This window comes from Condylura cristata, unplaced genomic scaffold (genome assembly GCF_000260355.1).
Source record: "Condylura cristata isolate star-nosed mole 26May11 unplaced genomic scaffold, ConCri1.0 scaffold00014, whole genome shotgun sequence".
Taxonomy (NCBI): Eukaryota; Metazoa; Chordata; class Mammalia; order Eulipotyphla; family Talpidae; genus Condylura; species Condylura cristata.
In genome coordinates, this window is record NW_004567115.1 from 35,349,024 (window position 1) to 35,370,638 (window position 21,615).

The following is a 21,615-nucleotide window of genomic DNA, read 5'->3' on the forward strand; positions in this document are numbered from 1 at the left end:
CACATCTTAGCCCAGATTTCATCCCAGATAAAAGCTGAGCCATAATGGATATGGCCTTGCATGCTATGTAACAAGTATGCCCAAGGGCAACTGCGAAGCACTTCTATCTCCATTAGGACAAGGCAGAGTCCAGGCAGCCAGTTTTGTTAGAGATGTGAGATCAGGACACAGACTCCTTAGTAGCCACAAGGATGATATCTGGTTTTAATCTTCCTCTACTATAGAGTTAGAACTGCAACATCTGCCTTGGAATAAAGGTGCTTTAGTCCTAAAGCTAAAATATGACAACTTTATTCTTTCATGAACAGGCATGTCATTTCCAACCACCCCCCACCCCATAAAAATTGCTAGGTACTAACAGAACTGCCTAAGAAAGAAAGGTCGAGGGGATTTCGATAGTAACCATCTTTGCTTAGGCTGTAATGTAATTGAGTTTACTAAAATTAACTAGGCAAAGGGACTCTCACAGAAGATGACTTAAAATATTTCCCAGGGGAAAATGTCAGGGTAATAGTGAGAGGGAAGAATTAAATGACTAAATATAATACTGGAGGTATACTATGTCAATGTGTTCTGAAAAGGGCATCTTTGACTTTGCTACAGTCTCTGATTTTACTTCTCTTTCTGCACTGGGATTGGAAAGACAATCTTAGCATATCATATGACAAAGACATTTCAGAATAAACAAAGAGCTTTACAAAATAATAGAGATAATTTATAACTTGCTAATCTTCTACCAGAACCATAATCTGAAACCATAGAAAAACTATTAACAAGGACTTCAGCAGCTATCTTACTTATTTTTAGTGCTTTCCCCAATATGACTAAATTCCTTGGCATCAAAAAACAAAGCATCTTTCAGCTACATAAGACAACTGCATTGACCACTTTCACCTAGCTTCTTCCTGAACCCTAACTTTCCTCGTTTCAGTGATGGCTCCCCACAGGAATAAAAGGGAGCCACAATCTCTATAGTATACATACAATTTTTACTTGTACTTAGGACAGGAAGGAGCATAAGGGAAACTGAGAACAGAGCTCATTTCCAGCTCTCTGCATCCCAAATGAGAACATATTTTCCTATTGGGGGTGTCCTTGATCTTCAATGAGGTCTTATGAAAGTGTTCTTCAGCTATGGTATGGCAAGATGGACTTTGTGGCTACTTCAGGAATCATCACCAATAATTTATTGTACTGTTTGCCACAGGGAAAATCTACATTTTAAAATCCTTTAACTAGCAAGAACACTAGAGAAAAGGTTTGAAAGCTATACTGACATTCAAAGGTAAAAACATTTTTTAATGTTTCAACTTTTATTGTTTATTTTTTTAAAAAAGGCAGTAGCAGGCACTCCCTGGTGGCGCAGCAGGTTAAAGCACAGCACTGCAAAGCTAAAGCCACTTCCACATGAGTTCGATTCCCACCTGCCCCGGAGGTGACCACATGGTGTGGCAGACCTCTCCTGACCTGCCCGCTGCTCCTCTCAGCAGTGTACTTTGTAGATCTGCCTGTTCTGCTCCTCACTCTGTCTCCGGTGAAGCCTCTCACCGCCCCTGAGCCTCTGGCCTGTACCCCAGCTCTGTATGCACAAATAAATAAATCTTAAAAAAAAAAAAAAAGGCAGTAGCAGCAATAATGAATTTAAGAAAAAAAATTAGCATGTCCATAAAGAAGTCATTCTATATTCATATTTTTCCTTTTATTTCTTCATAACTGAATCATCATTGAAAATGTGCACTGTCCAGAAGTATGTTCTTACAAAGAACTTTAACAATAACTGTTTTGTTCTACCTAAGATTATTGTGTTACACAACACTCAGGAGTGTAAACATAGAACGCTGTCCTTTTCTCTCTATAGCCATGGTGAAAAAAATCCAAACAAAAATACTTGGAAAATGTTTGTTATCTGGTTCTCCCTTGCCATAAAGTTAGCCCTTTATCTCTCTCCTCTTGCTAGCCACACAAGGCACTGGCATGTTAGTGTCACCACAGGGAAAATCTAGAGCTTCATCCACTGCCTGGTTCCCAGCCCCCCCACCCAGCACAGATTGGCATTGTTTCTAACAATATTTGGCACCCAATTCTAAGTACCCAACTCTATTCTAATCTACACTTATAATCATAAATTTCTTTATTACTTTGGGGGAACAAAATTTGCTACCCTATATGTCTGTTGGCATAAGGATATTTTTTAAGAAAGAGCAGACAGAAGTATATCTTTACCTCCTCCTAATGGCCTATAGGAACTTAGAACAGGAGGGGCCTGTTTCAAGAAGGGAGGTTATCATCAGAGATAACTACAAAAATAAAATATAACTGGGTATGGCAAGCTGGAGGTAATTAGCCAGGCCTGTTGGTTCAAATTCCTCTCTAAGCCCTTTTCTCTCTGTGTAACATGGAAAACATTTGTATACCAAACATTTTGCTTGTCTCAACTTTCTGTAAATTGTCTCCCCACGCCCTCTGAAGTCCCTACCCCTATCCCCTTCTTCCTACTTCAGAATGTCTATAAATACCAACTGCGTGACTCTCAGGGAACCTCTTTGTAGGGTCCCCTAGACACACACTTAAAATTATCTATTTCCTGTTAATTGCCCTAATGCCAATCTAATTACTAGACCAGACAAAAGAACTATGAAACCTAGGTGGAAGCTACATCAACTCTCACTTTAGAAAAGTGTGAAATGGCTACCTTATTTACAAGTACATAGTAACTTTGAAGACAGCTAGAAACTTTTCATTTGGTTAAACCATCCCAAATCCTACAACAGTGCCTGTAGATGTAATATTTAGACCCTGAAAATACACATTCTTGATGGACATCAAGTCTCTCTAGAAGCAGCTATTTGTTAATTCTTCCTGTGCCCAGGGAACATATCAACAGTCGGTCAAATCACTAAAGCCTGCCCTCCTACTGACAAGTGTTTCTGACAGTGTCCTAACCTTCTTTCCAATTGTCTTCTTCAGAATCTAGAGACTATTTTCTCAGCTTTGGCAGAAAGTTAATAGAAATGACAATACTGGACACACCACTACAGAAAAACTCAGTATTCTGAAAGATGGTTGGGGGAATAACATCACAGCCTGGAAACAAGAGAAGCAAAATTTCATAGTGTACACTTTTAGATATTCATAGGTATTGAATTTTACATAGCCTTTCAGTTTTTACTAAGTAAAAGTCCAAGAAAGGAAGTAAATGATGTGTTAGAAGAGTCTTAGCCCTATATAGTTGTAATCTGCACTTTTATCTTACTTTTCTGAAACATTTAAAAATGACATAAAAAAAAATTAAGCTACCTATTCAGATTTCAAAAAATTATAGAGGTTAGTTTATAGACCTAATAAAAATTCTAATTCTAAATTCATGCTTTTTCATTTCTAAGCTGTAAACATAAGACCTTCAGTGACCAAAGAACTCAGTACAAAGACCTCACTAAAGCAAGACACATGTCTCACGAAGCATAATACTCCAATCCCTGGGCTGTCACACACAGATGCTGTTGTCCTGGAAACAAACTGTCTCAAGGCCTCTCCTCAGGCTCAACAGAACAGTCCCAGATCTACTCTGTAGCATGCAGGTAAAAAATCCATAGTCAGGAGTAAATTTTGGAGTCTGACGCATGTATGTACACACACACACACACACACACACACACACACACACACACACATTTATACATGATTAATTATATGATTTTTTATATGCTATGGTTATCTTTTGTGCATACTTCCTACCTTCACTCTCTTCCCCCTTTACCAGTGATGGGGACAATCTCTGTTGAGCTGTGCATACTTTTATGATCACCACTTGTACTTTCTCGATTTTATAAACACTCTAAGCTGACCCACTGCTTTCCAGGAAGCCCCAAATTGCAGGATGAGTATTACTGTGAAGCATGAGGCTCTCTAAGTATTTCTCCTGCCCTCTATTTCAGTTCCTAGCTTGAGAGCACAGGTCAGGTATCCTTTCCTGCTGCTATCTAGATTTTCCCTCACCCAGAGATATTTTAAGCGAATATTTCAATGGCAAAGTTCCCATATAATAAAAGAAAGATCACAGTTTCCAGAAATAGAGCGGAATCAATATCAGAGTTCTGGTGCTGACTTGGCCCCTCCAGGCTATGCTCAATTACTTCACTTGCCTCCCTGTATACAACAAGAGGATGTGAACATCAGCTATGGAAGCAGAGGCTGCCAAAGGCCTCCAGTAAGGGTGACGGTACTCAGCCCACCAAGACATCCTGAGAACTCTCCTGCACAGTGTTGTCGGGACCAGGGCCCCTCAGTGAGCTGCACTGTTGCTCCAGTATAGAAATGCCACATGTAGCTACCAAGTTATCAGCCAGTTCCAATATACAATTTCTGGATTGTCCTGGTTATCTCAATTATACCAGAATGATAGGTTTTCTGGAATCCTATTTTCATTTCCTGTTGTCAAAATCTGGTTCAAGTAGAAAGGGGGAGGAAGGAAGCAGGTCAGAGGAAGACAGAACTGTGTGCTAAAGAGAGAATGAGGAGATATTCTCAGAGAAGACCTACCAGAGGTTTCCCTAGGAGAGAACAACTTCTCGTTGTTACAGAATTTTATTTGCAAACTAACATTTCATGCATCACCCTACCATTAGATAGCATTAGTTTTGTTTTTCCTGCTAAATTATCAGTGTACACAAGCCTGCATTCTGTTCATTTCATGTATTGGGTGAATTTACTCAGCACTCCTTACTGTGCCAGATCATCTGTCTACCTGGCCTGAAATCAAATCACTAGTGAAGTCTAAGTTTTCAAATTCTAAAACCAAAATTATTCTTGTTATTACAAAGTTGAACATCTTCTATATATGCTAGGAAAACACTCAAAGAATAAAACAAAATTAATACCAATCTGCATATTTTTTCTTAAGTAGTCCAGCGTGTATTTTGCTTTTCCACCCTCTTCCCACCCTGCCCACTGTATGCATTACCAATCAAACACAGGATGCTGTAAACCTAGAAAAATCGCTCAACACTGCTCCAGGTGATTCTTACCAACTGACTAGTATTGGCAGATGCCACAGAACCTACTTGTCATCTTACAGTAAAGAGACTACTCTTAATATGATTAAATAAGACTAATCTTTTCATAAGCATAATCAAACAATTCAAAACACTACATCCTTGTAGTGAAAAAATAAAAGTGGTCAAAAAACATTTTGCTGCCAGGATTCTGAAGATAACCAGCAGTATTCACCTCCCACACAATCAGGTGAGAATATTGAGGCTAAGACAACAAAAGGATGTCCAACTTCTCATGAGTTAGTGGAAAACTGGGTCAGTCCAAGTTGAATTCCCTTTTCTATTTTTGACATCCCCACCAGTGCTCAACACTAAGGTGAAAGGAAAGAAAGCTCCATTTCTTTAGACTCCTGTTGTTCTCCTGCTTCCATGAGAGCGCAAATAGCTTTGGTGTGCATTTCTTACATTTCCCCTCACCATCTGTCTCTCAAAAATAAACATGTTTTCATGGCCAAATTGGAAGGAGAAGGAAGCCCCAGGGCTTCCTATTTGCTTACATGCCAAAACTATATGCTCTCTCAAGACTTCCTCTGCACTTGCACAATGATCCTTAAACCTTCAACTCCATTTGAAACCTAAATATATATATATTTTTTTATCCAATCTTAAATATTGGGCTTTAGCTCAATATGGAAGAACTTATTACCTCCAGTCTCTATAAATGAGCACATTTGATAAATTACTCTAATATTTCATGCTAATATGCAAAAGAAAATCAATATCATAACTTTAGCTTACTATGCATAAAAGAACACACAGCCAGACCCTTCTAGAGATTTATTGTCCAGTCATTTTAAAATTTGGTGTTGTTATAGGGTCTATTTGGTGTCTATAGGGTTCTGAAGCATCAAAAAAATCAGAAGCTAATTTTACCACAGCACTATGTGATTTCAGAGTTCTTAAATGATTCCACTAACAGTATCATATCACAAAGAAATGAACAAAGCAAGAAAGTATTCTTTAAAAGGATTCAAATGTTTATCAATGTGAACTAAAATACTGGTTGAAAGATTATTTCCTGCCATACCCCATCATTATCAAAAATGATAAAATGTCATCTTAGAATGATTTTTCATATTTTAAGGTAATTTATAGAAAGAATGCATTTTAAAATAATTTTTGGGTATAATGTAATTTAGTGAGCAAAGTAATAAAAGTATTCTAGTATTTTTCTATGCTTACAACTATAAGCTACATTAACAAAAATTACTAGTTATTTAATCAGAAATAAGATCAAATTATCTTTCATTATAAAGTCACTTCATTTCAATATAAACAATGCTACTGAATCACATTTATTATAAGTTCCCAACACACAGAAAAATAAAATTGACTTGACATAGATTCATTCACAACTTAAATACAAATATGCCCCAGAATACAACTAACAAATTATAAGTTACAAATATAGCAATCAAGAGGTGCCAAATCAATTTACTGAGCAAATTTAGGCATGCTTTCAAAGAAAAGAATCAAACCAGAAATCGTCGACCTACTTCTTTTCCCAGTAAACGTGGCTAACAAAGGAATTACACAAAGGCTGTAGGATCCCAGGATCAGCAATGTCAACAAGGTAGCATCGTAGTGTCTCTCTGAACCAGTCGGTGGGGTGAGTGTAGAATTGATAAATATTTTTGAAGAAATATCCGTCTCTGTACAACTGCGAAATCCTCCTGGTACAGTCATTTAAAAGGATCAAAGCAAGCTTAAGCAGGAAAAACTGCAGCCATGTTCATTCTCATATCCCTCATGCTTGCTCTTAGTGAATTAGAACGGAGGGAAAAAAATCTGTGAGCTCCAAGACACTACACAAAACAGATTAACCCAGCTAGCAAATCAAACTAAGAAAGAGACTCATTGATTTGAATGCTTAATCGGCACAGGGACACATCACCACTAGACAGGCTCTGTGGGTATACGGTAAACCCCTTTGTTGAAAGACAAAAAGGGACAGACAAAAGCATTTTACAACCTCCTTAGGAGTGTCAGACACAGTACTGAAACCGTGGCCAAGTCAACATGGTTGTCAATGGAAAATGCTAGCTAGGCGGCACTACAGAAGGTATCAGCTCCTAGTGTCACAAATCCCTTGGTGACACAGTACTCCCAGAGCACATCAGAGAATCTGTTTTGGCAGTTTTTAAAAGTCAACTTACAAGCAAGAAGTAGAGAGTGATTATAATCGTAAAACAGTGCTTGTATGCATCACCTATTCAAATTGTTAGAGAATTGTCTGTTACAAGCAAACCCTTCTGAATGCACACTACAACTTCACAATCAGAACAGCGCGTAGAGAAAACCCTGTTAATTTTAAGCAACATAGTCCAATACCCTTAAAGTTTGCTCTTCAGCTACTTACTACCATAGGAGGCCAGAAACAGCTGTAGACCTGGTAGAAATGAACTCATTATTTCAGTCATTCATTCAATGCCTTATTCTCCACAAGCACATTTTCTTTTTTTAAGACTTACTTATTGATGCATACAGAGCTGGGGTACATGCCAGAGGTGCATAGGGTGAGAGGATTCACCAGACAGCGGGGAGGAGAACAGGCTGACTGATGAAGTACACTGCTGAGGGGTGCAGCGGGCGGGCTAGGAGGTGTGCCGCGCCAGGTGGGTCACCTCCGGGGCAGGAATCAAACTCATGCGGAAGTGGCTTTAGCTTCTTAGTGCAGTGCTTTAACCTGCTACGCCACCAGGGAGGGCCCACAAGCACATTCTTAATGCTGTCACATGCTGGCTAAGGAATCAGACACAACCATGGACTCAGTAACGAACTCTCTGAGCCTCAATGACCTCATATATAAAGTCAGAATAACAGCAGATATAACTGGAGGGGCTGGGAAGGGGGAAAGCATGGTTTCTCCAACAAAGCTTCACACCCAGATGGTTCCCTGATCCCTTACCAGAAAAGAAGCAATCCCTCCTTAAAGTGAAGAGACGTTTCCTCCTCCCCAAGATTTTCTTTTTCATTTTTTATCTGGCATTCAAATTATCCACACTAATAGCATCTTTCTCTTCAACAGCCCTCTAGGTTAGGACCATTTCTTTTGCATCCAAAATCCCTCACACACCCATGGAGTGTCTGCACACTGCTGGTGCACCAAGGTGGTTCAAATTAATATGCTGGTTTGTAAGGAAATTTAGAAAGGAAATGAGCAAATACGTACCAGTAACTGAAAGGGAAGGCTCAGTAAATTCACCCATTTTATATACAGTAAAGTAATTCCTATTAACTGAAAGCTTTAAAATTTTTTCCTGAGTTTAAGTTCTTTTGAATTAGACTTAACTTACATTAGTCATAGTACACGAATCTAGCCTCCATAGCATATAGTTACAAATGCTCACCTACAAATTCATCTTTTACAAAGTACATGGACTTGTTTTTTTTTTTTCTTTCCTGGTTTGCAGTTGGGTTCCAGTAGCCCCTCACTTGCAATTTTGTCCTTGAACCAAAAAACACCACCAAAAGTGCTTCAAGTAAAGCACTTCAGAATCTTTCATGCTGGCACCTTTTGCACATACTTTTTTTCAGTGTTTTGGAGCACACGCCATAATGAGAAAGTTATTGATAGTGTGTTTGCTGCCCAACTTTCAGAACATTTCTGGGTATTCTCATTATCCCTTAAATCTCTGGTTCAAAAATTCTGATGTTATGTGCAGGGAGTAGTTTCTTCTTACAACTAAGGTTTCAACAAAGCCCAAAGTCTGACATCAGACCGACTTACAATTATTGCTGTAAGTGCTCAAGTTGCTGCGGGTGCTGGTGAGAGAGGAGGCGCTTCCAGTTCGCCGCAGTGCAGAACTTTTCAAAGCCGCTTTGGACTTAGGAAGAGGTCTAGGCAAATTCACCCAAGAAGGCGGTGCAGTTTTCGAGGATGAGGGTTTTCCTTGGGATTTAAAAAAAGAAATTTCCACTACTACTCATTTCAAAAGCTTTCGGGTGGTCAACAAACTCCTGCACTAACCACCCAGTCAAAATGCAAAGTGAACACTCACAATTGTCTAACTTCAACTGAAACATGAAATATTCCTGAGATATTTTTATATTTGACAATTCATAGCCATAAGTGCAGGGGTGAAGAAGTGTCAATCAAGCTATAGAAGAGTGGCCATATATAACCTGAAATAATTGTACCTTTTATAACACAGAAGCAGGTCAGGACAGCTAGGCAAACAGAAGCTTTTGGTAAGGTTGAAATCAAAGAAGAAGCAAACTGATGTGACTTCCTCCCATACTATTGAAAATAAATTAGTCCACTTACACCTTAGGCTCCACTTAAAATAGTGAACATTTATTAACAATGAAAACATGAAGAAAAAAAATCAAATTAGTCCACTTACACCTTAGGCTCCACTTAAAATAGTGAACATTTATAAACAATGAAAACAGGAAGAAAAAAAATCAAATTGATGAGAAAAACTTCATTTAGAAATGCCTAGTGCCACTGGTGGGAATGCAAACTAGTACAACCACTATGGAAAACTGTTTGGAGGTTCCTCAAACTGCTAAACATGGAGCTTCCCTGCGACCCAGCAATCCCACTCCTAAGTATCTTCCCAAAAGTCACAAGAACACTGATTCAAAAAGATACCTGCACCCTCATGTTTATTGCTGCTTTATTCACAATTGGAAAAGCATGGAAACAGCCCAAACGCCCCAAAATGGAAGACTGGATTAAAAACATGTGGTACATATACACAATGAAATATTACTCAGCAACCAAAAAAAGAGAAACACATGTCATTTGCAGCAACATGTATGGAACTGGAAAATGTGATGCTTAGTGAAATAAGCCAGAAAGAAAAGGAAAAATGCCAATGGTTTCTCTCATAATAGGAATATAATGGAACAGGTGAGAAAATAACAACTATATACCAGAGACATTTTGTGGGGGTGGAGTGGGGAATGGGGTCAAAAACAGTGGGGGAGAGGGAGGGAAATGCACTGGACTATGGTGATAGCACATGGGTGATTTGGTGATGGGAGGCCCAAAGGGATTGCAACTGAGATGGAAAAATGCACAAAATGATATAAAACTATTATATATATATATATATATATATAATATGTATATATAAATGCCCAGTGCCTACCACCAGGTGGAGCTACATTACTAGCATTCTGTTTTCATCTTGTTCCTCCCTTGCAAGTTTCTATGGTCTTCATGTAAACTTCACTTTCTTGTAGCAAAATACTTCCACTTATCAGATTCTCTGGCCTCTTTCAAACTACGCAGTACTGCTACCCACACCTACTACTTGAATATTTCTCAAATTCAATCCTTCATTCACAAATTCCTTCCCAGCCACCTTTCTTGCAGTTTATTTTACTTTATTCTAACCAATGCTATTAAATGGATGAATCCCCAATTCTTTCCTACAGCCCTATCCTCCTCCTGAATCCAAATGTCACTAACATTTCAAATCCCTACTGTTTATATTCTTTGTTGGAAATTAAAAATAAGACAACTGCAGGTACATACAATAAGGTTAATAAAGGGTTTATTTACAAAAAGGGGTAATGAAGAGAGGAATAACTCAGGGAGAAAAAGATAAATTAGTGAACGCATCCTACCAGTTTCCACCAAGTTGGAACCCCAGTAGCAAGCAGAAAGATGGCACAAAACCAATGAACCCAATGCCCAAAGGTCTGGTTATGCACCAAGCCTGGCTGCTTCACTCCACCCTCAGTTCCCAGCATTTCTCCTTGGGGAGTGATAACACGATGGGATCTGTAGTCCATGGTGTTTTGGATCTCTGTAATTTGGGGTGGTGGTAGGGTCTATAAAACATGTGTGGACTTTGTTTGGGACATCCTTTCCCCCCAACAATACTAGTGTTTTGTTCCAGGGGTTTCACTTATAGAAATCTCCTCTTCTCTAGAGAAAATGGAGTTTAAGCTCTTTAGGTCTGACATTTAAGATCCCCAACATTAAAGTTTTATCTCCAGCCTTACCCTCTGTACTCTAACCAATGCTATTAAATGGACGAATCCCAAATTTTCACCTATAGCCTTATCCGCCTCCTGAATCTGAATGTCAATTTGCACTTTTTTGATTTGCTCCAATCAATTCCATTTTCTCTGAAACCAGGTGCCAAATCACTAGGCACATTTTTTTCCCCTCCAAAAAGGTATTTTTTCTTCTTCAAATGCTACAAATTCCTATGCACCGCTTACATCTTGTCTAAAAAACTGTATCAGGGCCTTCCCTGGTGGCACAGCAGGTTAAAGCACAGCACTAAGAAGCTAAAGCTACTTCAGCATGAGTTTGATCCCCGCCCCGAGGTGATCCACATGGCGTTCCAGACCTCTCCTGGCCCGACCGCTGCTCCCCTCAGCAGTGTACTTCATCAGTTGGCCTGTTGTGCTCCCCATTCTGTCTCTGGTGAATCCTCTCACCACCCTGGAACCTATGGCTTGTACCCCAGTTCTGTAGAAATAAATAAATCTTAAAAAAAAAAAAACTATCAGACTATTAAAGTCATCTCCATAATTTCCATTCCATGTAAACCCTGAACATGAAAACTAAAATGCAAGTTCTCATTATCTGCAGGGTGTCATTTTTAATCATCTTATTATTTCATTTTGAAGGCAACTACCAACTTCCCTCTCATACTTTTCTATGCCTATACCTCTATACATTCTCTCTCTCTCTCTCTTTCTCTCTCTCTCTCTCACACACACACACACACACACACACACACACACACACACACACACTTATATTTCTCCTGGCCATGTTACTCTATTCTTCTGCTGATGCCCATCTTTATGAATGAAAAGTCCCCTATCTCACCCACAGAATATAAAGTCAGTTGTTGATGCTCTTGGAAATCTTTGCCACTCATTTGCATCCCCACCCCAGATCTACTGAATCACATTCTGCATTTTAACATGATCCCTGAGTGATTCACATGCACACACCCTCATACCACATACTTCTACCACAGCATGTTTCAATATGTCTCTTGGACTAGTCTAAGGTCTCTGAAAAGAGGAGGAGGACCTGACTTAACTCTCACAGGACTTAGAAAAATACCTAGTGTGGAGATTTAATAATAGTTTGCTGGATAAGTTCATTTTTCTTTTAAGGAGAAGGAGTTAGGGGTGAGTGCAGGGAGAGACTGGAAAGGATGCCAACTTTCAGCTAGAAGCTAAATAAAGATCTGAGGAAATAAACTATAACATAGTGAATAACGCTGATAACACTGTATCAATGAAATATGCTAACAGTAGAATGTAAATGCTTACACAAAACAAATATGTGAAGTGACAGAGAATTTTTTCAACATGTACATATTACATCACATATCACAATGTGCTCTATCTTACAATTTTACTTGTCAGTTATACCTCCATAAATCTGGAAATAAAGACATAATGATGACATCAATAAAGTTATAAACCTTTAAGAGCCCAAACAATATGTTTTGTTGACTTCTCATCATCCACAGTAAACACTTAACCACCATTTACAAGCTTATTTGTCTTTTGTTAGTCTAGACTCTAGACTAGATAAAGGGAGATATTTTTCTACACATGCCTTATAATAAATGCCAAATAGGTAATCAGACATTTCATTTTTCAATGTACACTTAACCACTGGTTTTACTTGCTTTTGGAGGTTAGAAAAACAGAGTTTGCGGATGTAAATTTATGAAAAGTGCCGCCCTTGGCAGCAGCAACACTCTGAGGTGTCACTGCAAAGGGTGGGCATGGCAGAGGTAGGGCTACTGTGTGCCAAGCCAGAGCGCAGTCACAGCTCAGCAAGTTGAAAAACTTACCTTACTCTTCAGGAAGGGATGCTTCACAGCACTGTTTCTGAAAGCACTGCAGGTTAAAGACATTTCTCAGTGGGCCTCAACCTGGCATCAAGACCCCAAGACTAACTGCCATTCCCCTGACTTGCTTGATCCCATTTTCACAAATCTCATTGTCATTCCCATCCAACCCCAGCCCCACTATCTAATGGTAACTTACAGTTCAAGACAAAACCTTTCCCTCTGCACCGTAACTCTTGATCAATGATTGATGAGGATTGAAAGATCAGCCCCATTGAAGCTAGGAATAATTCTAAAAGGGTATTACTATTTCTATCCCCAGTCTATAGATGAGAAAAACCAGTGAGGTGGCTAAATGGCTTGAGCTCATGCAGACATCGCCAGGGACAATGAAGCCTAGAATCTAGGTGTCTCATCAACAGCCAAAGGTTCATCGGCTGTCCCATGGAGCAGAAGCATCCAGGTCAAGGGGACAAGGAACAAGCTTAAGGCAACCTATCAGAGGGTACTCCTCTAATACAATGCTAGCTACCTGCAGCACTCAACCTCGCAGGCATTCAACGGTTTCACTACAAGTCTCAAAGCTACACCTCACAGAAACTGGACTTCATATAGAGACACAGTAAAGCTTGTATATCAGGGGTTAAAGGATAGCCCTACAAAGCTAGCCACAAGAGCTTCAGCACAAATTCGATCCTCAGGAGGGAGCTGACCCACACAGTGCAGCAGACCTCTCCTGACCTGCTCCCCTCAGCAGTGTACTTCGTAGATCTGCCTGTTCTGCTCCCTACTCTGGTGAGTCCTCTCACCACCCCTGTATCTCTGGCCTGTACCCCAGTTCTGCATGAATAAATAAAATTAAAAAAAAAAACTTGTACATCACTAAGCAATATTTAAAACAAGGCAATACTGGGCTGAGAGGTTAAGTAAACTGAATGCCAACTTCTTAAAAAGGAAATCAGTATAGGTCTTCTTTGATGTATAGTTCCAAAAAAGTAACATTTACCTCTTCATCTCACATGGTGTAACTTACCCTAGGTGTGAATCATGAAGACTTAAGATATGTCTGCAGAGATAGTGGCCTCAGTGGTTTATTTTAAACTCAAATAATTAACATAAACTTACAAATATAAACTACAAATTTGCTTGGGTACTATTTTTATGACCATTTTTTGTCTAACAAAAATCTGGAATAGTATGCACATTATCTTATATGGTAACCAAAGTTAGTGGATTCAAACTACCTTCATCAAACAAACCATTTACTAAGGACAACAATCTTGGAAAATGCAATTAAAGGTACTACATTGAACAAAGAAAAATTCAAAGAAAAAACATTTAGCAAAACCAAAACTCCAAAGGAAAGATTATTAAGTAAAAAAAAGGATGTTATTACACTGTTATTTTAGTTTATGTTTACTATACATAGAAAATACCAGAAGGAGATACTAGGATTTCATGGGGCTATTATATGATAGAGGGGCATGGAGGAAAAGGGAAAGACAAGGGCCAGGTAGTTCTTCTTTTATATTTTATATACTTATATGTTACATCTCATGAATTTTCCTTTTATAAGAAACATTTTTATAAAATCTAAAAAACATTATTAAAGTCAGTGGTGACAGATATTTGACCAGACAAAAGGTATTTAAGATAAAACAAAGAAACTAGGTCAATAATCAGATTCTAATAATCACTTCTATTCCTGGACAACTACAAGCATCACCTATTCTTTAATCTTATTTTACTTAAAAAGTAACTTTTAAACAGCAATAGAAACAGTCAGTCTACTACTGCACGTATCTCATGACACTACTATGGTATGCATCCCTAGAACTATATAGTGAAACCGAAAAGTGAACACCTGACTGGTACTCCTTTGTTCTGACACCTTTATTAAATGATTCATTCTCCATGAGAAAGCTCCAGGGCCCATCAGGTATGTATCATAATCTCTCAGCTCCAATTTGGATTTCTCCATTCTTCAAGGAAAGGCCTGGGAAAGAAGGTGGGTCCCACACTGCTCACAAAACACCTTCAAAGTTATGAGAGTGGTTTTGCAAACCACAGAAACATCTACCAGTAAAAGCAGTTTCTCATCCCTGAACACCCAACAGAACGAATTCAGCTTTAATATATTTTCTGCAAGATTATTCAGCACTGGAAAATTGACTTGCTGTTCTTTATAATAAAATGTGTTTTGAAGTGACCCTATTTTGTTATTTTCATTAAAAGACACAGCTCATCTAAAGAAAAATCTACAAATGGTCATATGAGGAACTATATTACATGAGTACTTACACAGAATGTTTACCTACAAGTCCTCATAAAGTATAAGTATATAAAGTGGAAGAAACATCTGACATCTTGCTACAAATGTTTTCAGAAAAATTTTATTTGCAGAGAATATATTTCATCTCATAATAAACTATTTTGTTATTTTCATAACTTAGCAGCACAGATGTAATAGGAGCAAAGAGAAAAGGAAGATGGAGGGATGGGAAATTAATAGTTGGCATTAGTTTGCTGTTAACATTGCCTTTAAATGTCAGGATAAAAATTTACCTGCTGGGGTGGGGCAATGTAAGGTAGGAAAAGTGCAAAGAGAGGACAGTATGTTTGTAGCAAAACTTGATGGTTTGGTGGCACTGTGCAGGGCTAGTGAAGGTGGCAAGAGCTTGAAGTCAGGTAAACAGGTAGGAGATATTATGCCTGTCAGGGTTAAAGGCACAGGGAATTCTAACTAGATGATGAGAAGATTACTGAGTTCAGTTTGTAATGTAAAAATTATGTTTATACATATATTTGAAAAATAAGTTACAAAATATAATAGAATTAATGCAGTATACCAGTGGCAGAGACATTAACTACTAGAGTTGGGGAAAGAATGTCAAATAGACATACATAAACTACCTAATGGATTGCTGGAAAGTTCATGACACATTTTTGCTTGAAAAACAGAAAAAATATGTCATGACTTTTCTGACATGACCCAATAAAAAAGAGTTCATGTTGATAGTTATAATTATAACCTGGTTTCCTTTAGCACAACTATATACAGGAGGTGATCTTTGCAGTAATTATCTATAGTAGCTAGGAACTATAAAACTAAATCTATCCAAAAGAACTATAAAAGTAACAAGAAGATATGGGGAAATAAACAATGCAAATGAAAATTGACTGGAGATTCACTCTGAACCCTATAGGAACAAATTATCTTGGCAATATTGTTTAGCATCTAAAAAGTTCACTTCAAAGGCTAAATAAACCTAGGTGGGCTACTTACAAAATAAATATTCCACAGTCAACAGCTTTCCAAGTTGCCAAGAAAATTATCTAAGAGCATCTCTGTTTTAGCAGTAACAAAAGCAGGTGCACACATATTCTATTTCTATGAATAAATTTATGGAAAAGGTCTAACAGTTACAGAAATGAGGGGCATAAAATATTTAAGTGAACATATAAGTTGCTCTTTCCTGAATTAAAATATCAATTGCATACTATTCCAATCTAAATTCATGTGATGTTCTTAAAAGAGGAATTAAAAGGATTTAAAATTTGGTCAAAAGGGAAAGGAGATCAACTTCTTAGATACAAACATGTACCTTACAGGATTTGCTTTCTCCTCTGAAGTGAACGAATGAACTACCATGCAGAAGTCAGATGATCTCTGATGGCACGTGCACTTCAGTTAAGTCTATGTGCTATGTAGGAGTAAGTATCCACTTTTTCCCAGTTTCAATTCCCATGGGTATCCGTTGTTTTAAGTTATAAATGTTCTATCTGGCTTTAAAAAAAATCTAGTTACATCTAGAACAGTTAAAAATAGCCCAACATCCTGGAATATAAAAATGGGAAAGACTACAACTCAACAACAAAACAATCAATCTGGTTGCAAATGGGCAGAGGACTGGAAGTGGCATGTCTCCAAAGATCCACAAGGGGCCCAACGAGAACATTAAAGGACACTCACCATTACTAGGCATTAGGAAATTACAAATCAAAACCACAGTAAGACACCACTTCACAACTATAAGGATGATTATTATAAATACATAAGTACAAACATATAGATGTTAGCATAGTGGGATGGTAAATAATAAAAATTAAAACTCAAAACAAAGTAATAAGTGCTAGAAAGGAACCTTGTGCATTGCTGATAGGAAAGTTCAGTGATATCTCCCTGTGGAAAAGGGTATGGTAACTCCTCAAAAAGTTAAAAAGAGAACTACCATGTGGTCCAGAATTCCTCTTTGAGTAGATAACCAAAAGAAAGGAGAGCAAGATTGCTGAGAGAGATATATGTACATCCATGTTCATCACAACCCCTATAAACTGACAGATGTTAAATAAATAAAAGGAGGCATATACTGGGCTGTCGTCAAGTCATGATACATTTTCATGACTTTCTGACAACCCATTACATTCAATGAACCATTATTTGGGTTTATAAAGTAAATTTTGACATAACATGGATAATCCTTTAATACAACACACTGAAATGAAGCAGTCATAAAAGAACATGTGCTGTGTGATTCCTCTTCTATGAGGCATCTGTAGTCATCAAGTTCAGAGAGAGCGAAGGTAGAATGGTGATTGTGATGGTCTGAGGGAAGAGGAGAAGGGGGAATTAAGTGTTTAATGGGTACAGAGTATTGTTTAAGGAAGATTAAAAAGTTCTAAAGATGGATGATTACTGTGGTGGTACAGAAATGCAGATGTATTTAATACCACTTTAAAATAGTTAAAATGCGGGCCCTCCCTGGTGGCGCAACAGATTAAAGCACAGCACTATGAAGCTGTGGCTACTTCAGCATGAGTTCAATCCTCAGGCAGGGAGGTGACCCACATGGCACAGCAGACCTCTCCTGTCTCCCCCGCTGCTCCCCTCAGCAACGTACTACATCAATCTCCCTGTAGTGCTCCCCACTGTGTCTCTGGTGAAGCCTCTCACCGCCCCTACATTTCTGGCCTGCACCCCAGTTCTGTATTCATAATAAGTTTTTTTTTAAGATTTATTTATTTATGACTACAGAACTGGGGTACAGGCCAGAGGTGTGAGGGTGAGAGAATTCACCAGAGACAGAATGGGGAGCAGAACAGACAGACAACGAAGTACACTGCTGAGGGGAGCAGCGGGCGGGTGAGGAGAGGTCTGCCGCGGCCATGTCGATCTCCTCCGGGGCAGGCGGGGATCGAACTCCTGCGGAAGTGGCTTTAGCTTCTTAGTGCTGTGCTTTAACCCGCTGCGCCACCAGGGAGGGCCCAAATAAGTACTTTAAAAAAAAAAATAGTTTAATTGGTAAATATTATGTAACACATGGTTTACCATAAAAATGTCTTAAAATTTAATTGTAAAAGGAAATGTGCTGTTAATGATTAGAGTATTGTAATAAAACAATTATTAAGGACATAAATCTGTATCAACATTAATAAGGTGGTGTACAAAAACTCAAAAGTATATAAAAATTTAGACAGGATAAAGGAGATTTCAAATCAGTTAAGTCTGTGATGTTAAGATACTGGAAGTTAAAAAAAATGAAGTTTGAAAGTGGTAAAGTGTAGTCGTAAAGAGTTAAAACTGAGAGCCAGAATGCCTAGGTTTAAAGTCAGCCACATAAGCTCTGGCTGTAAGCAGGTTACTCAAGCTCACGTGCCTTTAATTTCCCTGTAAGAATGGGGGTGATAAAAGTGGTACTGACCTCATAGATTCTTGTTAGAGTTAAATAAGCTTATGTTATTTTATGCTTATAATAATTCCTGGCACATCAGGGCCATCTGAATTTAGCTTCTCCATTCTCATAGCATACATGGAAAAACAAAGCAATTAAAGCTGGATTAAAAAGTAAAGGATTTAAAACAAAACCACAAAATACAGATAATATATACTGACCTCTTTTAGTAAGGAAGGAAGGAAGGTCTTATTAAGCTCAAAAACAATGAAAATTAAATGAAAAGACATTTAACACTACAGGTATGGAAAAAAATGTAAGTCACCCTACACAAAATAAAAAGGCATCAAATAATCAAACACAGAACAAAGGACAATTGACAGCATCAAATCAACAACAAAGACTCATATGTCCCAAAATGCAAGTGAGCAAAAAGCTTTAACAAGAGTAATTAAAAAGAGTCATTACATTTCCTTTTAATTTAAACTTATTGTGACTAACACATTTCCTGGCTCCCAACTGCAGTGCTAATCCCTATTTCCATTGTTCACACCCTACTGAAAGGCTTAAAGCAAACTGTTGTGGATCCAACCTTTCTTGAAGTTAGGAGTGACCTTGTGGTCCCACTGGTGCAAACAAGACTGAACAGTAAGGGTGCTGGGGGGTCTGGTGCTGAGGAGTGTCTTGCCTCCATGACAAATGCAGACAGGCATGACAGCAGAGCGTTCCCACTCTGGGCCACTGTCCTTTGCTTCCAGCCTTTGGACGCAGGAGCAGCAGGACCTGGTTCTTGGAACTTTTAGCGACCATATTTTAACTGAAAAGTCACTGACAGAGGCAACAGGCGAAGCAGGAGAGGATTGATAGAAGACATTATCGAACCATCAAAGCAGGCTCTCCCTACCTCTTGACTTTCTTTTAAACACACAACCTTCTGGTTGTCTGGAACTCCATTACCCGTGGCAAATTGTGATCCTAACTACTGTATTTATTCAGCAGCAGCATTTGACAAAGCTGACTTCCTCTTTGTCCTTGAAAGGCTTTCCTTGTGTAGCTTCCAGAATGTACCTGACTTGATTTCCCTCCTATCTTCCTGAACATTCCCTCCTTGATCTGCTTTTCGGTTTCTGCTCCTCTCCCTATCCCTTTAAAGTTTAGGAGTATCCCAGAAGTAATCTGAAGTTCTCTAGGGAGTGCCCCAGCACAGCCCCTGTCCTGTTCTTCCTCTGAGATCTTTTGGTGATCTCATCTAATCTACTTAATCCCAAATTTATATCCCTACACCTAATTTCTCCTATACACCTAGGATTTACACAGTCAACTTTACACTCTGCAACTTCACAGATAACCAGTAATCATCTCCACTTAATATCTTTAAACCGAGTTCCTTCCTAATATCTACATCCCAAAACCTAAGTCTCCATCATCCCTTTGTGCTATTGGCAAAATCATTAATCATTCTTTCATGGTTCACACAAACTGTCCTAAGCCACCTCTGATTCTACTCGCCCTTCATTCTATCTTGGCAAATTCTGTTGTCTTTACTTTCAAACATGAATCTCGAACCTGACCCATCCTTCACCCACACCACCACAAACTTTGTCCAAGAAAGCACCATTTCCTGCTAGGATCACGCAATCAGTATCTCTTCATTGATCAATTTGACCCTGCCCTCACTGCCATCTACACAGCTATCAGAGTGAGCCTGTTAAAATAAATGCATTTTGGTTAAAATGACTTTGGCCCGGAGTCTTTAAGGTCTTCAAAACTGTACAGGAACTGGCTCTCCACTACCTCTCGACCTCACTCCTGTTTCTCTTTTCTCTCCTTCATTCCTTGCTACTCCTAGAGCACATAAGTCAAGCTCTACCACAGGGTCTTTCCTTGCACTTCACTCTAGCATGTCACATCCAGATAGTCACATGGAGATTCCCTTGGGCCTTCACTCAAAAGCCACCTTTCCCGAGCCACACTTACCAAAATCAATCAAGATCAATTTCAATCTCTCTCACTCACGCACACACACACACATCTCTGCCATAGTAATTTTTTCTCTTACTTTGGTACTTTATATTATCAATCATCATATATACTGTGTTTGCTTATGGTTTGGCCTATCTCTCTCAGCAGAATGAATAGAACTTCAAGGAAGGCATATTTTAATCCTGTTTTCATTTCTATACCTCAGCCCTGTAGATTATTGAATCTAATTTATTTAATAAATGCTTATATGCCAAAGTAAATATGGCAATTAACGCTAGATACATTTTTTTCACTTTTTTTAAACAGTGAGTATTTGGCAAGAGTGTTAGAAATGTGAAATTCCTGGCAAGGGTGTTGGGAAACACTCAAACTCAGAACAAGAGCACAGACTTGTATGCAATTTCTGAAGGGCAACTTGGCAACGTGTTGAATCTTAGATGTGCTCACACCCTGTAAGAGTCCACCTGAAAGAATGTACCCAAGGAATTTGTCCTGCTAGCATATGTATTAATTTACAAAGTTCCTCAGTGTAAAAATGCTTAATATATTGAAAAAAAATCAAAGCCTAGTGATCAAAGAAATCTGAAGAAATAAATCTCAGCATATTCAGATGATTACATATTATTCAGTCATTTAAAGTCACATAATTAAAGAATGTTTGTTTTAAAGATCTATGAAGACAGGCACCATTCCCTTTATTTTTTTGAATCCTATTCTTTTTTTTTTTGTGCGTGTAAGAACTGGGGTGTAGGCCAGAAGGCGGGGAAAGAGGGTGTGAGAGGAGTCACCAGAGACAGAGGAACAGAACAGTAAGATTTATTGAAATGCACCACTGATGGGGTAGAAGAGGTCTGCTGTGGCATGTGGGTCACCTCCCTGGATGGGAGTGAAATCAGGCTGTAGCAGTGATGGCACTGAGACTTAACTCTTAGGCCACCATGTTCTTTATGAACAAATAAATAAATCTTTAAAAAAAATGCAGCATTTTAAACAAAAAAGGAAAGTGACCCTTAATTTGATCAGTGCCAACTAGTTTTAATCTTGATAATTAAGCATGCATTTTCTCTTGTACATATATAATGGAGAAAAACAGTACCTACTGTTTTTAGAGATCACATACCA

General features: G+C 38.5%; 1 protein-coding gene across 2 annotated transcripts in view; it reads right to left on the reverse strand.

Moving 5' to 3' along the window:
• The window catches only part of MTUS1 (microtubule associated tumor suppressor 1), a 137,702-nt gene that overhangs the window by 58,971 nt on the left and 57,116 nt on the right, over positions 1-21,615 (reverse strand). Inside the window, exon 4 of one of the 2 annotated variants that reach the window (XM_004682349.2) lies at positions 8,782-8,943. The exons of the other annotated variant lie outside the window; for it this stretch is intronic. Coding sequence (XP_004682406.2) covers positions 8,782-8,943 — 162 coding nt within the window. The remainder of the gene's footprint in view (positions 1-8,781; positions 8,944-21,615) is intronic. 2 annotated transcript variants of the gene reach the window in all.